The 22698-nt window shown below is 40.0% G+C and overlaps 1 protein-coding gene across 14 annotated transcripts in view; it reads left to right on the top strand.

Annotated features, from left to right (window-relative positions):
* RBMS3 (RNA binding motif single stranded interacting protein 3) overlaps nucleotides 1-22698 on the top strand; it is a 629715-nt gene that overhangs the window by 482519 nt on the left and 124498 nt on the right. For all 14 annotated transcript variants that reach the window (XM_032459382.1, XM_032459381.1, XM_032459376.1 and 11 more), the window contains 2 exons: nucleotides 13586-13692; nucleotides 22145-22191. In XM_032459382.1, coding sequence (XP_032315273.1) covers nucleotides 13586-13692; nucleotides 22145-22191 — 154 coding nt within the window. The remainder of the gene's footprint in view (nucleotides 1-13585; nucleotides 13693-22144; nucleotides 22192-22698) is intronic.

Below are 22698 nucleotides of genomic sequence, written 5' to 3'. Positions count from 1 at the left end.
TGGTAAAGCTGAGATGTGAAAATAAAATTCATTGTCAGCACAATGATTGTTTAAATCATACCTTCAACTAGCCTCAATTTGTGAGAACTCAGTCTAAAACCATAAATGCCTCGTTTTCAGGGAATATTTTATGTATTCCTGGTTGGTGACTGCTTCTATGTGTTTTATGTCTAATTGTCATGTCCAGGAAATAACACGCTGTGCTCAATCCAAAGTGTTTACTTCTTTGATTACAATTATTTTTTAGTAAAAGAGAACCTATTACTGAACTGTGTTATTTAGAGTAATCAAATTTGCAATGGTCTGTAGAGAACAGGGAAAAGGTTCCTGGTGCCTACTTCAGATAAGAAAGCCTTCTTTGCAGACTTATTAAACATTAAATGCATTATTAAGACATTTAGAGACTCTCTTCAGGCAGAAATACTTTAAAACCGCGACAGATATATCCACTGCCCCTACTGGATTAAGGTGCAGTCTTGGTTTATTTAGCTGATGGGATGCAGAAGGAATGGTCCTGTGTGCCCTGCTGTTGTCAAGCCATGGGACAGTTTTCAGGGTGTCCTCTGCCCTAAAAAAGAGAATAGTGATGCTTACTGAAATTGTGTGTGTGTGTTCTAGAATCTACATTATGCTTGGGGAATATAAAGATGGATAATGCAGAGAGCCTACCCTCAAGAGGCTTTTGATTTAGAAGAGAGACACGTAAACCTGAGTGAAACATGATGCCGTCCACCGGAAATTGACACACTGTAATTGACCATGCTTCAATTAAAGAAAAATTAAAAATAACAAAAAATTAAACCAAACCAAGACAAAACAAAACCTGAGTGAGTGGAGGTGTTTTATACCTCCTAAATTAGATATCTGTATGGTAGACATGCAAAGGGAGAGATTGGAATGGACTTGTGATTATTTTATTGTTTACTGTCTGCGTCACTATTAGAAAGAAAATCCTTTAAGGGCTAGAACTGTGTCCAGTTTTTACCCCACTTAAGTCTTTCATGGATGGCACAATACCTGGCATAGGCACTATGCTTCAAATTATTTTTATTTTTTTGATGGAGGTACTGGGGATTGAACCCAGGACCTTGTGCACGCTAAGCACATGCTTTACCACTGAGCTCTACCCTCCCCACTGTTCCTGATTAATTCTGAGAGGATTTCAGGCCAGGCTGAATGGATAAGTCAAATGGATGTAGTAAAACATGAATTAATGATAAGGTCTCTCTATGGGAACTTGGGGGGAACGGGCAAAGAGGGAAACCAGTCAGCACAGAAGGGTCAGGATGAGCAAACCTAGGAAGGGATGGAAGGTCTCAGCCCTTTGAGTGCTCCTCTGAGTGGAGCTGTGTATACGTAGGTCCTGATTTTAGAGAGCATTTTGTGTCCAGGCGTGTGAACACATGATCCTATGGGTGGACACATCATGATCCAAAGATTCACATGATGAAGTCTGCATTATAGGAAGATTTATAGGCAATTGAAATCCATGTAAAATGCCTTTAATGTCCAGTCCCAATGGAAGCATTGATACCTGTCTAAGAAGAACGGATTTAGGAGACTCAACCCTCACCTCGTGTGGTCTGTCCCCAGGCTGTTTCATCCCTGAGTGTCTATAGCACAAGCGAGTGGATATTCTGTTTTTGAGCCATGTGTATGCATTGTTTTTATACTTAACTCCTCCATAGGTTGGCTGGCCACGCTAGTTATTATTTCATGACTCCTTATGTTTATCCATAGATGTTTACAGCACATCCGGTCTTTAATACCTCTTGGAAAAGCTCAGTTTCTGATATCTGAGTTAAATTTATTTAGCATCCATTCACAAGTGACTCAGGCTACATGAAAGCACTCTTCAAATGGTCACAGTTTCAGGTCCTTGAATCTTGAATTAGAAAAAGGCTCGTTCCCAAGCCAGCTGCCCCTGTAAACCCTTCACCCTTGGAGGGGACGTTCTCCTAGCGGACGCCTCGCGCCGTCTCAAATGGATACCTGCATGGTTGTATGCAGCTTTCCCTTTGAAACTGGAATTATATTTATTTCTACTCACTCAGCTCCCTGCACTTGGGGAACTCTCTGTCTCTTGCACAGGTAATACGCACTTAGCATCAGGGATGCGGGAAATGGAGATCTGGTTTTTTGCCCTGAGTTTGAGCTCAGTTTGGGGGTGCCTTTGCGTTTGCTTCCTTGGTGGAGGGATCGTATGTGGGTACTGGGGAGGATCCTGAAGTTTTTCACTATAAGATTCCTCCCTTTGGTTTCCCTTCCATTTGTTTTTCCCTAGGGTAGGTAACATGAGCTCCATGTGAAATCAGTTACACCTAGGACTGGAACTTAGCATTAATTCTTTTGTTTTTTTTTTCCAAGTCAACTGGCTAGTTATATTTCAATGTGGAAATTATGAGACTCTCTGCTCTCTTAAAGGAGGAAAAGGTTGTGCTCTCCCTACTAAATCCTTTCCAATTTCATTCATATAAGGAATCGTACAAAGTTATTTTGTCCATCTGTCTGCATGTATTTAATAATTTGATCAACAGATAATGAAATAAAATGTGTGCTCCCTTTAGACAATTTGCAAGGCCACAGGGGTGGACAGTCAGCAAAGGTGCACATGTCCCAGCCCCCAGCTTCAATCAAATCAGATTCTCATAATAGCAGAGAAGACTGTGGACATGCATTATGGAAATGTAATGAGATTTAGCTGGTCCCCTATGGATGGACATTTATAAATTATGGTGCAGGACAATTATGCTGCAGTCTTGAGCAGAAGTTCAAAAGGATGATATGAGCTGATACACAAGGCTCTTCATGTATAATTAAGGAAAACCAACAACAAAACCAATAGGCTGAGCAGTAATGGTCCCTTTGGAATTAAAGAAAAGGAAAGAAAAGAAAAGAAAAGAAAGACCAGAACCAGATAAATGGGAGATGGATTAATAGGTATATATTTATGTATTTTCCTGGAAAGAATTATAAGAAATAGGATGGGTAAAGCTGAGAAGAGGTCGTATATTTTTTTCATTTTTAAGCTTTGTGTAATTTGCATTCACTTACTTTATAATGTCTTTCTTTTATTTATGTATTTATTTGGTTTTAATACCACAGGTGTATCTGCACTGTAAGATTATAGCTGTGTATTTTTTCTTCTTTATGCCTCCTAATAAAAAATGCCAGGTGACATAGAGTATACAGTAATCTTTAAAGATGATGAACAGTATGCAAAGAGCTCTATTGGAGGCAAGTACAGCCCATGGAAATATGAAGGAGGGGGAGGAAGACACAACCAGATATGGTCCATCTTGGTCAGTAAATAAGATTCTCTTATTTTTAAGCCTCTTTATCTTAGAAACATTTTGTTTGATGTTTTGTCTTCTAACTGCAAGAGGCTCCTGGATCTGTAGCTGGATACTTAAGACAGTCACTTGTGGAGAAGTCAGCTCCTGCATTCTTGAAGTGCTTGGAGTCTTCATTCAGCACCGTGATGTCTCACGTGTGTCCCCCACAGAACGAACCCGGGTAAACTTCCACACGGACTTTGGGGCTCATCTGCTTGAAACTCTGCAAGAGTTTCTCTGTTATGTCATTCCCCTTATGAGGCTCGTTTTTTTTTTTTCCCCTTCTAAAAATAAAGCTTCCAGGGGATGGGGGAGGGTACAGCTCAGTGGTAGAGTGCATGCTTAGCATGTGCGAGGTCCTGGGTTCAATCCCCAGCACCTCCTCTAAAAATAAATAAATAAGCAAACCTAATTGCCTCCCCCCAAGTTAATTAAGTAACTAATTAATCATTTTTAACGTTTTTTAAAACTAAAAATTAACTTTCCTACATGGAAAGACTTATCAGAGATTCGCTACAAATGAAGAAGATGGTGTTTTAATACTTAAAGAGATGAACTTGAAATAATTACATAGGTCATAATATGATGTCTCCAAAAAAGCGCCTTCTCTGTCTGTTTTTCTAGACAAAACAGCTGCTCTTTGCTTTTGTTATCACACTGGCGCACTTCCACTTCTGTGAGGCTGTTTCTCTAGGAGAGAATTGTATTTGTAACTAAATACAAGCCCTGATGCATTACTGAGAGATAAAACTGGGAACTTGCACACAAACGACACACCCTCTAAGTGTTAATAACTTTTTATTTGTTTCCACCATTTTGGCTTACATTTCAGTGTTCATTTTAGCCTGAATGACAGGGCTACACATGTGTGTGACATTTGTACATACAACCTGTGCGATCTGTTTATTCTGTTAAAATAAACTGTTATTGGAAGGGCAGTATAAATTATCTTGGGAGATCTCATTGGATGCTTGGTTTTGAGTTCCAAATCTATCTTGTGGGCAGAGAGGCACTGTAATCGTATCTTAGTGAATATTCAGTCTTTTGGCTCCATTCCCAAATTATGCAGTCAAGCACAAGAACTGCCTAAAACTCTTTTCCTGTTACCTCCAATGGTAAGAAAGGTAGAAAGTAAGCAGTTGTAGAGAGTGTTTGATTAGAAATTCAGAGTACATGGTTCTGGAGGGAGGGTATAGCTCAGTGGTGAAGTGTGTGCTTAGCATGCATGAGGTCCTGGGTTCAATCCCCAGTACCTCCTTAAAAAAGAAAAAAAAATATGTATAAATACACACATACATAAATAAATAATAAATAAACCTAATTATCTCCCCCAGCAAAAAAAAAAAGGTTCCAGAATACATGGTTCTGGGTGTAATGTTTCCATCAGCTACCCCAAATTAGCTGGCAATTCATTAAACGTTTCTTTTCCTTCTCGACAAAGAGTTTGTTTTAAGTACATTTTAAGATCAGATGGCAGACAGGGGCTTTAGGCCTTCCAGGATGACAGTTTATTACAACTAAAAGCTATCCAAATAACAACACCTCAGTTAGAACAGTATTCAAAGCATAATTAAATGGTAAACAGGATGCTAGAGTTTGAAAGGAATTGTAACTAAATAGCCCACTTGGCCATTCGCAAAAGGCTTTCTGACTCCCAAATATAATAATTCTGTGTTGTAACCTTCAAGCAGAATGTTTGCCCTGTAAATTGTGGTCTAGATTTGGGACTCGCTGGCTCTACGTCTAGCAAGATTTATAGCTAGAGAGACATATATAGGCATACGAAGTTTATCATTATGAAATAGCATAGGGAGAGAAAGTAACAGTTTTGCAGACAAATCAGAGGAGTTCATCTCAAAATTTCTTGGATGTAACAGCAAGTATTTTAAAGGTAGTAATAAAAAAAATAAGGACATGGATTCTAACACAGCATCAGAACCCCACTTAGACCCATAATGTATGCATCATTATTCCTTATCTACATCAATACAGGATACTTCTCTCTGCATGTGAAGGAAATGAGGGATCCTGCTGTGGTATAAGACAGCTAAAAGCTTAAGGACTCCAGAGAACTGTAGTTAAGGACTCCGGAGAACTGTAGTTAATTAGCAGGAAGTGCTAATTAATCATTGTGTCAACGTAAAGAAAAACAAAGACGTAAGAGTTGGAATTTAAGTTTTATTTAGGGACTTACGTGAGGACTATAGCCCAGGAGACAGCCTCTCAGTAGCTCTGAGGGAGCTGGTCCGACGAGGTAGGAGATGAACCGGCTTCTGTATGATTTGTGCTTAGGGAATACGTACAGCCAAGCATGCACCTCGGTGAAAGATTACTGCTAGTCACAAAGAATGCGTATCTCAAGTTAGCAACTGGAGTGCCTTTCTGTATATTGGAAGATGCAAGAATCTGGGTTCATTAAAATTCTCCCGAGATGTACACCTTAAGGGGCCCATTTTTCCCAAAGTGCAGAGTGCCCCAGTCTACTTGTCCCAAATTCCTCTGAAGGTGCACAGTTGATGACCAAAGCAGCTGATGACCTAGGCTGAGCCACTCAATTTATTCTTCTTTGTTCACAGTTCTGATCCTGCCAGTTTTCAACTGGTGCTCAAGAGGTATTGCAAATAAATCCTAACATGGTATCCATCTTGTTTGTTCGTGTTTGCATTTAGCAAACATTTGATGGAAGCCTGGTTTTTAGCCACAGTTGGTACAAGTCCTTCCGCTGCTCATTCACCATCTGGCAGTTGGGATGGGGGGAACCATGCATGTGAACTTGACATTCCAAAACTCCGTCGTGTGGGTCAAAGTTGGATTAGTAAACTAGAAGGTGTTTTGTGGCTATAATGCTAGAGGTTAACATCCTTCCTATGTTCCCCAAATACCCATCCATATTTCTATTGTGACATCCATTGCAATCCACGTGGGTGTTCCTTCTGCTTGTATTTTTCCCCCTCTAGACTGTGACCTCTTTGTCTCTTTCAGAGTCCAGGGTACTGCATATATGCATATACTGAATAGATTTGAGTTTTCTTTTCTTAATGGATAAATGTGTTTAAAATGTTCCTAATTTAAATGAGCAGCCTTCTATTAGTACGTTTTTGAATTCATTAGTATGAACAGCTTTTTTTTTAATTGGAGAACTCTTTTAAGAATTTCACATTTTAATTTTTATCTATTTTTTATTATGAGGGAGGGAGATAATTAGGTATTTATTTATTTATTTATTTATTTATTTAATGGAGGTCCTGGGGATTGAACCTGGGACCTTGCATCTGCTAAGCATGTGCTCTACCTCTGAGCTGTACCCTCCCCACAAACAGCTTTTTTAATGTAGACGTCCCCCTGAATATCACAGTGATAGTTTTTTTAAATTAGAAACTAATTTATGTTCACACCTTTTTGAAAAGATAGCATGTAGATTAACACTTTTATCATGTTTTAACTTAGTTCTTAAAATTCTTTTTTTTTTTAATTTTTTGTCTCATCTCTTCACTCTCAGAGATTTTTCTAAGCTCATCTCCAATAAACACCTTCTGTTGTCATTAGCTTACTCTTTACCTCGCTCCTCCCACCCTGTTTTTTCCCCTGAAGTGAGATTTATAATCCGAGATGAGCTAATTTTAAATTTAAAATTTAAATCACCAGACCTGTAAGTTATGATAACAAAGAGATATGTTTCAAAGCATCACCACAAATCCAATAGAAATACTACAAGAATTTATAATAAACTGAACGCTAAAAATTTTAAATGCTCAACTTCTCTCAGGAACAGCAGGAATTCTGCAATTAATACCTATTAGCTAAAAGGTATGTCACCATCTACCTGCAGGATACGGTATTAGAAACGTTTTTAGTCAATCATAAAAGTGTAGGTGTTTTAAGTTGAAATAAAAATCAATATGTAATGTTTGTCATTAATTTTGCAAAGCAAAATATGTGTTGTTGTTTGCTTAAAATAGCAAATCCTGTAAACTGTTAGATTATTTTATTAGTTGTATACATCTGATGTTTCATGTTTAATACAAAGTTTAGAAGACTAGAAATCTCCACTAAGCAAGCAAATTGTAATTACTCCTTCATAATTACCATGCAACTTTATTGCCATGCTCTGTTATAATTATATTTTAAATACTCTCCATTTACATGATAGACCATAATGTCTTCTGGCACATTACAGTCTATGGCTTATAACTCCTCCTCACTTCCACAAAGGCCTTTTCTTCATTTAGCTTCTATTTTAACTACTGTTAAAAGGAATTAAACAAGATTAATTGACATCATAATGTGGCAGTAAGGAAATGGTAGACAATATGAATATTTCTGTGCTACTGAAGCCATCTCATTATTCAGAGGATACATATTCAACATCTAAGATGTAGTCCTCCTTCCTTAAGGAGTCAGTCTTGATCAACTCAGTGCTTCTCAAACTTGAGTGTGCCCAGGAATCCCCTGGAGATCTGGTGCGGAAACAGATTTTAATTCAGTATCTCTGGGAAAGGGCTCATGATTCTGCATTTGTAACAGGCTGTTAGACCCTGTGCTGACATCGTCATTGCTGGGCTGTGGGCCTCACTTTGAGTAACAATACTGTCAAGTATGTGGTACGCTTATATGCAAAGTGCTGTTGACAGTTTTCGCACGCACATGCACACACCAACTTCGCCCAGACCTCTGCTATAATCACGTTCCCGCCTGAAGCCTGGAAATTAATCACTGTTGTTAAAAGACTTAAAATAGAAACAGAATTCAACATGTGAAAAAGTCTGCCAAGTAAGCACTAGGTGATTTCACTCTGAAATGGAGTAGGGAGAGAAGCTTCCAGAACAATGTGCCATTTGAGCTGCATTCTGAGGGTTGATGAGTAGTTTGCCAGATGGAAGGTATGTGTTGGGGTCGGGTGGGGCTGGGGGAAATGAGGAAGGAAATTTCAGGCAGGAGGAAGGGCCTTTAGATGGGGGGGAGCTGTCAACACTGGGGGAGGGGAGATGGCTGAAAGGTAAGATTAAGGATCACAAACTCGTATCCTCTAATTGAAGAATTTGGATTGTGTCTTACAGGTGTTTAGAAAGCACATAAGAACTAGAAGATCATATAAATCTTAATTGACATCATTTCCTAATACTTTCTCTTCCACTCTCAATGAAATATTCCTTGGGAAAACTAACAATCCGAATTACCCACCTGCAATTCAAGGATACTATTACTGGTATCCATCTTATTTTAAGGACACATTTGAACATTTGTTTCTGGGGTTTTATTTTTTTAATTCATTTAGTAAAACATCATGGTCCTGTCTTCTTCCCCATCATAATTATCTCCAAATTATTAAAGTAACAGCAGACATTTCAAGTTAGCGATGTCAATAAAGACACAGAGGTTATTGTCAACATTCACAGTATAGCAGTTTATGAAGACCTAATACCAAACCTTTGAGATACTGCAAAATGCAATCTGCAAAGATATCTCAGTTGACAGTTAAAAAAGTCTCACTCCATGACTTTTTAAATTTCCCTTAGTGTTAAAATTAAGTTTTTGAAAGTTCTCTTTTCAATAAGGGTAAACTTCAAGACAGGTTTAAAATCCAGAATGATAGTTTATCTCTATTTGATCCTTGGCAAGCTAGACTATTGTTATCTGGTAATATTTGTTTCTAGGATGCTTCTGCAGAAATTTTTTGTGCCAGTGGGTAAAAGAAATCCTAAGGTTAATAATTCGTTCAGTCTTTTCTTTTCCTGCAAATGCTGCTCCTCAATTCCATGCCTCCAAGATTTCACAAAAAGGCTTTTAATTATACACACACACACACACACACACACACACACACACACACACGTATATATAGTAGGGGAGGAAAAGTAATTTTCCCTCTACTCTTCTAGGTCTTGGCTGAGAAAACCCCTGCATTAAAAGACAGATTAACAGGAGAGAAGAAAAAAACAAAACAAAACAGAAGTTTAATAACACATACACATCCTGTATACATGGCAGATACCCAGGAAAACTGAACAACTCCTTGAAATGGTTCAAGTCATCACCTTAAATAACATCTCCAAAGATAAAGGAAGATGTCAGTAGGGGAGAGAAGCCAGTGATGGGAGTTTAGCAGGCAAAGCACAATAGTCTGTCATGTAGATTTAAGTCCTTGCCTTGTTCAAATGCTGTGAGTTTCTAGAGATTTAGTCATCTTTTTCTTCCAGGTACCAAGCAGTAGACACCCTTAGAAATGGAGATTCCTCTGATAAATGTAAATGTCTTTTACAAAGGGGCAACTTCTACTAGGTTTTCAGAACTCTTTGCTGTTTCTTAAGAATAATCAGTCTAAAATAATCCTTATGACAAAGAGACATATTTTGGGGTGGTATATCCCACTACCCTCAATGTACACATACATATCAGTTCCTTTGTTCAAATGAATCTATGGTATATATAAATATATATAGTGTGTATATAGTGTGTGTGTGTATCTTACATATATTAAACAAGGGAATTTAGAAAACCCTGTCTTTTTAGATATGAAATTAGAGGTATGTGATTATTTTAGGGAGAACACTAAAGGCAGAGAATATCTCTTTCAACAAAGAAAGATTTATCAGACTTGGCTCTAAGAGAACAGTTACTATTTAGCATTTTAATATAGGACTAGGACCCGAGAAAGGAAACTCCAATGAAATCTATTGCTGTGTTGATGGCATGGTACTTTTCCTGGTAGTAAAATACAGCTTTGATGGATTTAAACGCCAATAGGTCTCTTGCAATTGATTGACCAAAAAAAAAAAAAAAAAAAAAAAAAGGGAATTATTTTAAAAAGAAAGAAAAAAAGAGAGGGAGCTCTCAGAGTAAGAAATTGTATGTTAATATGCATACGAAGTAACGTGACTTACATCAAACTCAGGGGCTATTGGAAGCCGAGTTTTGTGATGACTCAGGGAGGAGGACTGGGGCTGTAGTGCCTGGATGGTCCCATGGCAAGATGAAGTCAACAAGAGGCATTTTGGAAACACGATTGTCTCCGTGAGCAGATCTCCTTCTCATCCTTCTTAGATCACTGTCAGCCTTAAGTGGTGTGGCCAAACCACCATGGAGTTGAATGTGACAGAGCTGATAAAGATTAAGTCAGTTGGTTAAGCAGTCTGGACCCTGACAAATGACCAGGTTTTTAGCTAATGGGGAAGCTAGGCGGTGATAACGGTTGTGGTGAATGTGGATTTAATATTTACTTATGTGCCATGCATGCCTTTAAGCCTTTTCTGTGTATGAATTCATTTCATCCTCACAGTAGCTCTCTGAGGTAGGTAACATTATTACTCCCACCTTATACATCAGAAAAATGAATCAGAGAAATGTTTTTTTAAAAAAAAGTGCCCAGTGTCTTGTAGCTAGTAGGTCAGGGAGCCAGACCTCACACCCAGGAAGCAGACTGCTACCCCTAACTATTAACTGCACCCAAAGCATGTGTTAACACCTACAGGGACGTGAATGAACTAAAGAGAAGACATTGAATAGTCTAGATCATTAGAACCAGGATGCTAGGAACCCAAGAAGGAGCTGTTTTAGGAGATAACACAGAGGATCCTGCTTCAGACACATCAAACTCATGAAAGTCATTGTCCAAAGAAGCATAAACTTCAAGGGAAACCTGACAATCCTCCACTGATAGAAAATTTAAGTTATTTCTAGATTTGTTAGCCTTCTGTGAGAAATTTGTCATATTGTCAGTGATAAATTCACATGTTAGCATGACCATCCCACTTGAAGGGATGGATGGACCTTGAATCTTTAAAATGGCAACAGGAAAAATACCCTATAATATATTTTATATATATAGTATCATACATACACATGTTACTGAACATAAGTTGGGCTGCCTGATGCCCCATGAGACCAAACAAATGGAAACGTTGGAGTTTGGAGGAGAGAAAGGTTTATTGCTGGGCCAAGCAAGGAGGCTGGGTGGCTGGCTTGTGCTCAAAAACTCTTGAACTTCCCAGTGGTTTTCAGTGAGAAGTTTTTAATTTGTGGGGAGGGCTGCAGGGTGCATGGCTTTCTTCTTATTGGTTGGAGGGGAGGTAACGGGGCATTGCTCCAAGAATCTTGTGCTCAGTCTGAAGTTACCACCCTCCACCTGGGGGCGGGAGGGCAGGGGGCTTAGTCCCTGCAGAAGAACTCAAAGGTATTGTTATGTCTGTTCCTTGAGGAGGAACCAGGACCCCAAGGCTGCACTATTGTTTCCTGACTCCTCCTCCCTTGTTTCTGCATCCTCTCCCTTCCCTGGTTAGCAACTGTTTGAGTTTGCCCTTTGGGACTCAGGGAAGGTCAAGGAGGCAGAATGAAGCTTATCTCCTACTAACAAGGAACGGCGGACACAGGAAGGACTTGTACCTGAGGGCCCCACAGGGTCCAGCTCCATTTCACATATAATCAATCCTATAGAGGAAGGATTATATGTATATATGTATAGATATATATTTTTTTAAGTCTTGCAGGAAATTATTCTACATGTAGAATTTTAGGGTCCAGTGATTGCATTCACCCTTTCAGTTTTTCATTTGGAAAAAGAATTTAGACTACTTCTAATGTGATGGGAGCAACTGTCTTCGGACATTTCATGATTCAGCCTTTCCCTTGTGTGATTTTATCGTTTCACTGGAGTCACCCAAGTCAGAGGCTCATGCAAGCAGACAGTTGACAGCCATTTGTGCCCAGCAAGGCAGTGATCTTCATTGAGTGCTCTCCGTATGCAGAGTTGTGTGCAGGAAGTGTTCCATATTGCTACGTCCTGCCTTTGTAGGGCAGGAAAGATATTTTACTTGTCATTTCTCTTGGCCAGTTGCGACCCTCTGTCCATTTGAGCCATTTCCTCCAATACGGATTAATAGAAATCTGCTAATAGAGAGTAAACTAAAAGGACTGAGTAAAATTCTACAGCTACCTAAAGCCAAATGATTTTAAAATATGAATTCATAGATACTTGTTTGCCTGCTTTCTTTATCCACTATTGATCTTGAAGACAATCAGAAGTCTCATGAATTCCATCATTTTTTTTGTTTCATCTGGATTAGCAAATGCAAGCAAGCTAGCTGGGAGAAAATGGTACCAGCTACCTGTTAAGATGATAAAGCTGCATAACAATTATAAAATCTTAGTGGCATGAAACAATAAGGATTTATTTAGTTCACACATTTGTGGGATGGCTCTGACTGATGTCACCTAGGCTTACATATGTTTTTGGGGTCCACTGCGTGTTATCTGTGTATCTCTGCTGATCTTAGAGGAGCGCACTCACGTGTCAGGGTGATGGCTCGCCATTGGATGATCTAGTTTGAGATTTGCTGGGATGGTTGGGACAACTCATCTATGTTTGTATCTCACCTTCCAGCAGCCTGGATTGGACATCTTTGTGTAGCCATACAGAGAAACAAAAAAAAAAAAAAAAAAAAGAGCAAGCTCCCATGCTTAAAAACATTCCGAGCTTCTCCTTCTGTCTTATTTGCTAATATCCCACTGGCCAAAGGAATTCACATGGGGTCAGACCAAGAGTCCGAGCGAGAGGGTTCCACAATGCTACGTGGCAAAAGCAAAGATACAGGGAGGGATAAAGAATTAGCACCATGTGCGGAGATCAGGAATCAGACAGCATCCCATCCAGCAGGGAGAAAGGAGCTCCCAGGAGCTATACAAAATGAACACCTTTTATAGGCAGAAGGGAGTGGGACAGGAAGGCAGAGTATAGCAAAAAATGGATTGGTTGTGACAAGGTCCCTGTCCTTTAGGGGATGGCAGGGGTCCGTTGGCAGATTACCTCTCCGGTGCTGACCAGGTGATTCCTGATTGACTGTTTTCAGATTCCATTTCTCAGAGAGGCTGAAACTGTAATTAAGTCTCGATTTGGTGACACGGGGCTTAGCATAAGTGACTCCATTTTGGGCCTGTTGTCTTGTTTTTAGCACTAACATAATTGGAAGGGGTCGATTCTTGTCTCTTTACTTTTAAGGCAAGCTCCCATTCGGCTTCCACTGGTTATTTTTTCAACCATATTTGTTATATTCTTTTATGGTCTGCCAGTACTTTTTTGAAGCCCAGTTAGTTAGAACGGCCTCCAAAAGAATTGAAACTTAAAGGCGAGCCAAATATCTCTCCAGAAGCAAGAGGACTTCAAAAGATACGCATTACAAAGCACTACTGTGACTCACATAATCACTTATTTTTGCAAGGGAATTTGCTAATGTAAAATTGGTTTCTTATCTTCCCAGCCCCTAGTGAGCCTTTACTGTGCAAATTCGCTGATGGAGGACAAAAGAAGCGACAGAATCAAAGTAAATACACCCAGAATGGAAGGCCTTGGCCCAGGGAAGGAGAGGTGAGTCCTGACTGCCCTTTGCTCAGAAATCTGGCCTCAGACATCCCTCAGAAGGGTGGCAAGACAGACATACGGGGCCTTGAGGAGATCAGAACCTGTAGAAAACCAACTAGCTTCAAAGAAGGCAAATGAGCAGGTCCAAACTGATGTGCTAAACATAAAATTATTTCAGGAGGAGTAGAGGACTTGAGCATGGACCTCAGCTCTGAATTACAGTGAGTCTTCTGTCTTGAACCACACTTGAACCCGGCAGACACTCACTTTAAGAGCTTCTCCGCGATGAACTGATCCCTAATTGTGCAAATAGTTATCAAATGAGGGTGTGAAATACTTCAGAAAGCATTTCCAGTGAAATCAATAGTGAGAGTTCAATGTTCGTGTTTGGAAGGAAGCACAGACAAATGTAGATTTCTTTCACCCTACCATTGAGATGCTGTACTTGCATGCCTGTGTACCGATGAGTACGTCCGCGTGTTCGTGAACATGTTGATCTGCTCTTTATGTATGTACGTATCAATGTGAAATGTGACATTTTTCCGTTGGGCATGATGGAGAAAGAACAGCTGATGCGCACAGGGCTTTACTTTCACAACAAGGAGACGAGCATTTAACAGTTCATTATCCACTTACTCTCGGAACACACGGCAGTAGAAAAGCAAGCTCGTGGCTCCAGTACCACTTGGGAATGGATTCTCTTTGGTTATTTTTTTTGTTGTAGGAAGACAAGGAAAAGGTGCCTGGGCTTCTCAGAGGTCTTTTTATTCTTTGTGAAATGGAATGGGGTTGTTTGAATGACTTGAATAGATGTCATTTGGTACCAAGGCCATGATTTCAGCAGAAGAGCTTTATTTAGTATTTCTATGCAAAGCAGCTACTTCAACTGTTTATCATTTACGAGGCATCTTCCTTGATCCAGCACGTTACAGTTTCGACACTGAGACTACAGTTGTAAGGAGAGAAAAGAGGCTGGGATTTTTTTTTCTCAGTAAAAGCTTTAGCCATTTTTCGGTTTCTGGGGCTGTGATCTGTTTTGAGTATTTCCATGCTGATCTCAAAACCCATCTTACAGTGTGTCGTTATGTTCAAGTACTGTATAATCTATAACTCATTACCTTAAGACAGGAAAAAGAGAATTGCCATTGAGCACTTGAAGCTAATAAAAAAAAAAAGCAAGGGTTTTAAGATACCAATTTTAGAAAGGAGTTTATGTTATGTTCAAAATGGAAGAGGTTCAAAATGTTATGGCCTGTGAGTTTGTAGTGGTCAGTTTGTGCTCAACAAGTAGCCCCCACTATTTCTGATAGCTCTCATTTTCACATTGGTCTCAAGCCAATCATCCATGGGTCTAGAAAGACTCATCTGATCTTTTAAAATTTAGTTGTCAAGTGTCCACTGATTAGACAGATTACTGGATCATAGACCATAACCCCAAAGCCTCCATATTTAATTAGCTGACTTAGCACCAATGACTGAAACTTCAGTTCCTGTATATATTACATTTACAAACTAGATGCCATTTGCAGCAAGACCCCTTACCTGAGTCTACATTACTTAGAGACCTCACCGATAAACATAGAAGAAAAAAAAAAAAGTAGACTTAGAGCTGTCACCCTGCTCCTTATACAGAATCTGGGGCTTTGAGTTCAGAGCACGACAAAGACCATGTGTACCATAGTCATGGAAGCATTGAGAGGTCGAGTTGAGGACCCAGAGCACCTTGCAATTTAAATGTAGGTTTTAAAGATAGATTCCTAAGCTTTGTTTTCAAAAGTTGCTTTTTTAAGAGCTATGAATTTTCTTGTTGAATATTAAAATCAAGGTGCCTTAATAAATAGGTGACAGTAAACTCATATTCCAAGTATGTAGATACATTCAGAGGAAAGACATCAGGAAAAGAAATGGTCTGAACTAAAAGTATGCTCATCAGATATCTTGGTTTTGGGATGAGCACGGTCATTTTTACGCCATGATTGTGGTCTCAGAAGTAGACACACCAAGTCTATTGTCTGTTGGATAACATTGTGTGTCCATCATTATATACTTTTTGCTTCTATTTCCCTTTGCATTGTACTTGCTAGAGTAAATTAGATTAGCCTGGTGTGTAAGGCATGACAGTATACAAATTAATACTTTGTAAGCAATATTTAATTTTCTTATAAACCAGTAACTTCTCTGTACTTCATTGTTTTTAAGACACATCTTGTTGTTGTTGTTTTTCCACGTTTTTAACACTTCTGAAATTGACCCTCCTCTTACAAGCAATAGAATTATTCCAAGACCATTTGCATTTGTTCCTTTTAGTATCCTGGGGGTGCTACGCACATTCTTTGCTTTAGGTCTTTGAATACACATTGGAACTGAAGCTCCAACCAAAGAAAGTGCTGTGGGTCAGATTCTTAAGGGAGATTTTTTTTGTCTCCTTCCATCATCCAGTGTTAAGACTGAGACATGCATCTTCCCTGAAAGTCCCTTTCTGGTGGGTGGTTTTGTTTTTCATTTATCGAGTAGCCCTTTGGCATTCCAACTTTATAAGGAGACCATTCTGGGTGTTGGTTTTTGTGTGTATGTTTCATTATATAAAATAATGGTAAACCTTTAGATCGCTGTTGCTGTAGATAAAATTAAAAAATGATAATTCAGATTCTGATTTTGGGGAATTGGAGACAATAGCACAGATTGAGGCTAAAGTTACTTGTCTTCTCTGTTGAGGCAGGTTAAAAAAAAATAAATCTATGATGTTCATTATGGAGAAAATATGGGAAAATGGAGATAAAATTCGTTCAGGTGTGATTTATAGCACTCTTGGCTGTGAGTTCAGTGTTAATGAATTAACAATATATATTAAATATGATGTCATTAGACAAAAACACATGGAAAACTAGCTTACGTGTTGATCAGTTGGTGAAAGTGTTGTGACCAGACTCTTTGAGGAACCTAACCCTATATTTCCTCCAGGAGCAATGGAGGAGTTCAGTATTCACTAATTCAGTGTTCGTGGTGACTTCATAGAATATAATTACTGCAAACAACAAGAATCAGTTGTATCTTGGTTTATGATTACCGTCATTGAGCGGGATCCAGTGTCTTGGTTAAGTTTATGCCTCTCCCATTGATGTAAAAAACAACGTGCTTGGATATCGGAAGTAACCATACGAACGTATGAGCCAATTATTTTTATTTGAAAAGTTGTGTTACAGTCTATTATCAATTGTTATGGACCTAAAGACGATAGTTCTTACTTTACTCAACCAATATGTGTAAAACTTGCTAAGGAATCTTGAAAAAGCTCTGATCCCATTTTCAGTAATTTAACGAGTCTGTGAGGGACTAGTAGGCTTGTAATTATTTCATTAAGAGCATTAAACATTTGATCCAATGTAAAAAGTCACATATCTTCCTTAGCAAGGAAAAGTCATTAGCCTAATACATTGGATTATTTCTACTATCATTTGTATCATTCTCATTTAGTTTGCATGTGAAAAGGCTATTTGGGCTTTTTAGGAACCCAGCTGGGTCCCATTAATATGGGAATTATTGATGCTAAATGGCACACAGATGGCTGTGGAATAGCCAACATGCTCCAGAAAATCTAGAAAGAAGACGCTATCCTACAGCCACCATTTGCAGGGAACCCTCTCAACAGACTATTTTGTTGAGTTTCTTGAAGGCATTTGGCTGTCACTGGCTGTTGCCAGTGTTGCTACAAAGCGCATGCTTTAAGACATTCTTAGCAGTCAAGAGACAAGTCAACATGTGGCCCCTTGCCTTCAGTTGACTCATCTCGGACTAAAGCATCCAGCTTACGAACTATTTGTTCAGTCAACAGTCCACATCCTTCTGATTAAGTATGGTCTGATCTGAGGCTCACTAGCTCTAACAAAGCCCCTGAAATGATGGGAGCAATGGATAGAATTGTGTCCAATTGTTTGCAAAACTCAGAAAGTATTTCTGAAGTGATAATGCCCTAGTGAGTACATTTTAAGCAGTATGTCCATCATTATTCCTTCTTCCTTTAAAGAAATGAATATCAATTATCTAGTTCCCAAGTCAAACTGATGTCTCTCAATGAACCCTCTTTATTTATTGAAAATAATTGTGATGCCCCAATTACTCCAATAAACCATTTTATAAAGTGTCTATTTAGCTCTTACAGTGTAGATTCTGTCTGGAAGGATTGGAAATAACCCTATTATGTCTGAAATATTAAACCAAAACTCAGCTGCTGCTGGAAAATGACAAAAAGGTCCCCCTTTTGTTTTCAATAAATCATAAATGCCTTTACTCCACAATTAATGTGAACTTGAAAATGGAAAATAACTCGTGAATTTAATAAACCCGTTCAAAAGACCGATGGGATTAAGTGTCCCTTTTTTTTACTTAGGCAGTGTGACATTTTCGTTTTGTTCCAAGTTATTTTACTTTTTGTGTGACTCTGAAGTGTGTAAACAAGCCGTAAAATTTAGTAATTACATAATGACAATTTCACGGGTCCCCCTTAGTATAAAGGTGGCTAGACAGAGCAGCAAAATCAATTTTCTTTCTTTACCTTGTGGAAAGGAACAAAAGGAAATTGAATGCAAAATCTGTATTAAGACCATATTACGATTATAACTCAGGAATCCGTTACACATGAAATGAAAACCAGGTGCAGCCTCGTGTTAGTTCTTATGCTGTGATGTTCAGCCAGGGGGTTGAGTGGAAACAACCCTGTGTTTAACCCATGCCTGGCTTTGTCACCCACGCTGTCCCACACACAAATGGCCTGACACCGTCTCTGCTTGTCTCCTGCAAAGTCGTCAAGCAGATGAAACTTGGATTCATCCTCACGTTGGTTTCTCTCCACCTCCCTGTCCCCAGGCGCCTACCCCAGTCACCCATCACTCTGGATTTACCCTCTGTTTTCCAGAAGGCTCATGCTGTTTCTGGTTGTCCAGCCCCTCCTTGGCTGTATTAAGTTCCTCGCTGGAAAAATGATCAGTGGCTTCTCAGGAGAAGCCAGGCAATCAAGACCCTCCCTCCTGTCCCTCTGAGTCTTATTCCCTCTGCTCCGGCCATTCTTCTACGGCAAGTGGATCGCCCACCTGGCCCTTCTGATGGATGCACCTTTTTCCATACTATTCCTTTTGCCTGAGCTGCCCTCCACCTCTCACCTCCATCTGGGGAAATCTTAATTATCTTCCAGGCTCCGCTCAACTGTATGTCCTCCACGTGCCTTCCTGGATCACCCCCAGCCACTCCCCTCTACACCGCCTCCAGACCCCTCACGTGGCACTCACCATGTTTTCTTTGTGTTACAGTATTTACCTACGTGTCCTGTCTCCAGGCACTGTGCTGGGCACTTCACAAATGCTGTATTGTTTAAATTTCACAACCATCATATGAAGTAGGCATTACTGTACTATGTAATAGTAAGAAAACAGGCTCAAAGAGGTTCAGTAACTTGCCCAAAGTCACGGTGCTACAAAGTAACAGACTTAAGCCTTTGAACCCAGGTCCAAAACATATATTCTTTCCACTACATTATCTTGCCATCTATTTAGTTCTTTTCCATCTTCTGACAGATGGATGGAGGTTTAAGATGGAGGAAGGGGCCAAGGTAGGCTTTCTGATTATTAAATACTGTTCAACAGAGAGAGAGTGTGTTTTGATAATTACTGTATTCCTAGCTAGACCTATAATTCAGGAGGAATTCAAGTTCAAAATGAAAGTGTTAACGAGTCCAAACTCGTTACTCGTTACACATGACAGGCCAGTAAATCAGGAGGCAAGGTGTTGGGGCAAGGAATAATGACTTTATTTGGAAAGCCAGCAGACCGAGAAGATGGGGGACTAATGTCGTCGAGAACCATCTTCCCCGAGTCAGAAGTCAGGCTCCTTTTATACTAAAAAGGGTAGGGAGTGTGGGCAAACTTCTTGGTGTCGGAATCCTTTGTGCTTGCAGCTGTCGACATAGCTCAGGTTATGGCGTCCCTGTTAACCTCCACCAAGACAAATCTTATTTTCTATTCTGCAACTATTTATCTCTATATGAATGCAAATGTGTTACACCCTTCAAGGTCAGAGCCTTGAGAATGGGCTGTCCTGTATATTTCAGGCTCTAGGCGACATTCTTTTGCAAAAACTGCAAACCAGCGTGACTGAGCCCAGGCAACAGAGCACAGGGTTAGAGCCAAAGGGAAAGATCTAACATGGAGTCGGCTTTGTTCTCCCCTACTACAAAAGAAAATAAATCTTTACCTAACGTTGCCAGAACAAATAAAATAGCATAAAAAGAGAATGTTCAAGACAATTTATAATTCAAGAAAGGTCAGCTAGCATTGGTCTCTGAACACTATTGGAAAATACGTTCAAGGGAAAGAAGTAAATGTGGCTTCCTACACGTCCCCTGGGGTTTTAAACAACTGGGGGCGATCAGGAGCCTGAAGACTTGATGATTATCTTAAATCTCTTATTAACCAACAATATCTTTATTGAGTACAAAGCCCATTTTTTTTTTCATTCTGTCTTTGGTCTGACATCTTGGATACATTAGGGGAGAGTACCTTAGTGTTTCTAAGAGGGAAATCTCATCCCAAATAGACAGCTTTTCCAGCTGCCCTCTCCAGGACACAGAACCGCGAATCTCAGCTGCACCTCAGACAGATCCCTCCAGGGAATCTTCTGCCTCGAGCCAACGTCCCACCTGTCACCTGGCAGAGGCCCCATCCTGGGAAGAATTTAGACTTAGAATCTATGGGCTTTGACATCACTACTTTCGCTTCTCCTAAGGGAACGAAATCTATGTTCATTTCTGCTCTTTTATTCCTCTCTCATTTTCCAGGCTCCCCACTTTCCACATGATCAATTGTGTGTTTCTTTAACATGCGTGGCATGCAGCCATCACGAAGCATGTGTTCTCACTGCATCTCTATCTCAGTTTTGTTTGCAAACTTCGTTTGAATGTATCTGTGCACCCGGGATGCGAGTTCCAGCTATGTATGACTCTACATGTTTGTTCCTCATGCCAATCTTAACTTAAAATGTTGCTTAGGGAAAACAATACATGTAAGCTTGAATGTCACAGGCCATGCCAGACTTTAGGCCCTATCTTAGAAAGCCTGAGAATTTTCAGTCATGTGCTAGATTTGAGAGATTAAATGAGGTCAGCAGGAAAACCACCTTCAACCACACTGGAAAAAACTCTGACACAAAAGCTCCTTATTCTTTTCTTTCAAGCTTTTATATTTTCTCTTATCCTCTACAAAAGTCCTCAAAGCGAATTTTTTTTTCTTACCTATTATTTTGAAATAATTGTGTATTCACAGGAAATTGCAAAAGACATGCAGAGGGAGGTCCTGTTTACCCTATAGCCCGTCTCTCCCAATGGTTACATCTTACATAATAATAGGGCACACTCAAGCCAGGAAATTGACATGGGACTAATGTACTTTTAAGCTTCAAAAAAGGGGAAAAAAAGACAACCTAGTCAGCTTGAAGTTTCATTCTCTTTCTGGTTCCGCTCACGAGCAATAATCAGGCTGACAGTCCTGGAAAACAAAGGGAGGTACGCCCACGTGGCCACGAGGAGGTTCTCCACTCGCTGGAGGTAATAAATCCTAGTCAATGTCAGAGCAGGCTGGGGAGGGGCAGCCACATCAGGAGACTTGGGTGACCTTGAGCAAGTCAGGTGACCTCTCCAAGCATCAGGGTCTTAGTCTATAAAAAGGAGGAGAAACTGTTTCTCCTGCCTACTTGCTGGGGTCCTTGGGAGGATCAGCTGTGACGATGTGTATGAAGGATGGAGCCAGACTGCGAACCAGCAGACGTCAAGTCAAGTTCATAGTCTTTTCTGCAACTACTGCCAGCGGTGGTCTTATTCTTAGAAACGGAGCGAAACCACAAGGTGTGGAATTTCCATCACGTGTAAATGACCTTCCCTTTCTGCACCCTTAGTGGGAGAGATACTAGCGATATATTGGACAAGCACTCTGTGACTCATTACCGACGCGCCCCCGAGACACACGATCTATTTTAAAATAAATATTTCTGGACAGTTTCTTCTAAAAGGTCGAATGCATTTTAAGTAGCTTTTATTTTCATTCTGACCACAGGGTTGATTCTTCCCTTTTCTTTTTCATGTCGAACATACAGTTGATGCTCCTGACAATACTGAGAAATTGTAAGGATCTCAGATTAGACACTGGGTGGTTTATGAAGTAGAAATGGGAATCGTCCAAGCCACGTTGTTCTTTGCTTTGTCCAGACATACGATACAAACTCCCTAACTCACTGGTGGGTTCTGGTGTGGGGGTACTAAAATTGCTAGTCTTGGCAGTCAGGGAGGAGAAACATGTAGGAAAAAGTAAACTGGAAATGTAGAAAGTAGAGATAAAAGTCTGTGTGTACTGAATGTTTTGGGCACTGCAATAAAAATGTTAAGATCCACTTTCTCCCCTCTGCCCCCCATATACAGGCTGGCATGGCTCTGACCTATGATCCCACAGCTGCCATACAGAATGGGTAAGTAGACAACAGTTTCTCTATTTTAATTGCTAAGGTAGCTTTAAAGTCTGAAATCAGTCCTAAAGAAAATTGTTCAAATCTGCCTTTCTCATCACTGTATATTTTTCTTCCCACAAGTGACTCTGATTTTATAGCATCCCCCATGTCACCTGTTCTCACAAGGCTTCTGCCTGCGTTAAGTCTCTTTCTCTCTCATTGGAGAAACAGCAAGGAGTAGGATTGTCACCAAGTCCAAACTCACTCTGCTCGCCGCTAGACAGGCCAATAAATCGGGAGATGAGGTGTTGGGGCAAGGAATGATGACTTTATTCAGACCAAGAAGATGGGGAACTAATGTCCTAGAGAACCATCTTCCCCAAGTCAGAATTCAGCCTCTTATACCAAGAGGGGGAAGAGGTGTGGTTGGGTGTTGCAAACGTCTTGGTGTCGGAATCCTTTGTTCTTGCAGCCGTCCACATAGGGAAGGTCATGGCGTCCCTGTAAACCTCCAACAAGACAAGTCTT

This window comes from Camelus ferus, chromosome 17 (assembly GCF_009834535.1).
Source record: "Camelus ferus isolate YT-003-E chromosome 17, BCGSAC_Cfer_1.0, whole genome shotgun sequence".
Lineage (NCBI taxonomy): Eukaryota > Metazoa > Chordata > Mammalia > Artiodactyla > Camelidae > Camelus > Camelus ferus.
This window is presented reverse-complemented; position numbering and strand designations above follow the sequence as displayed.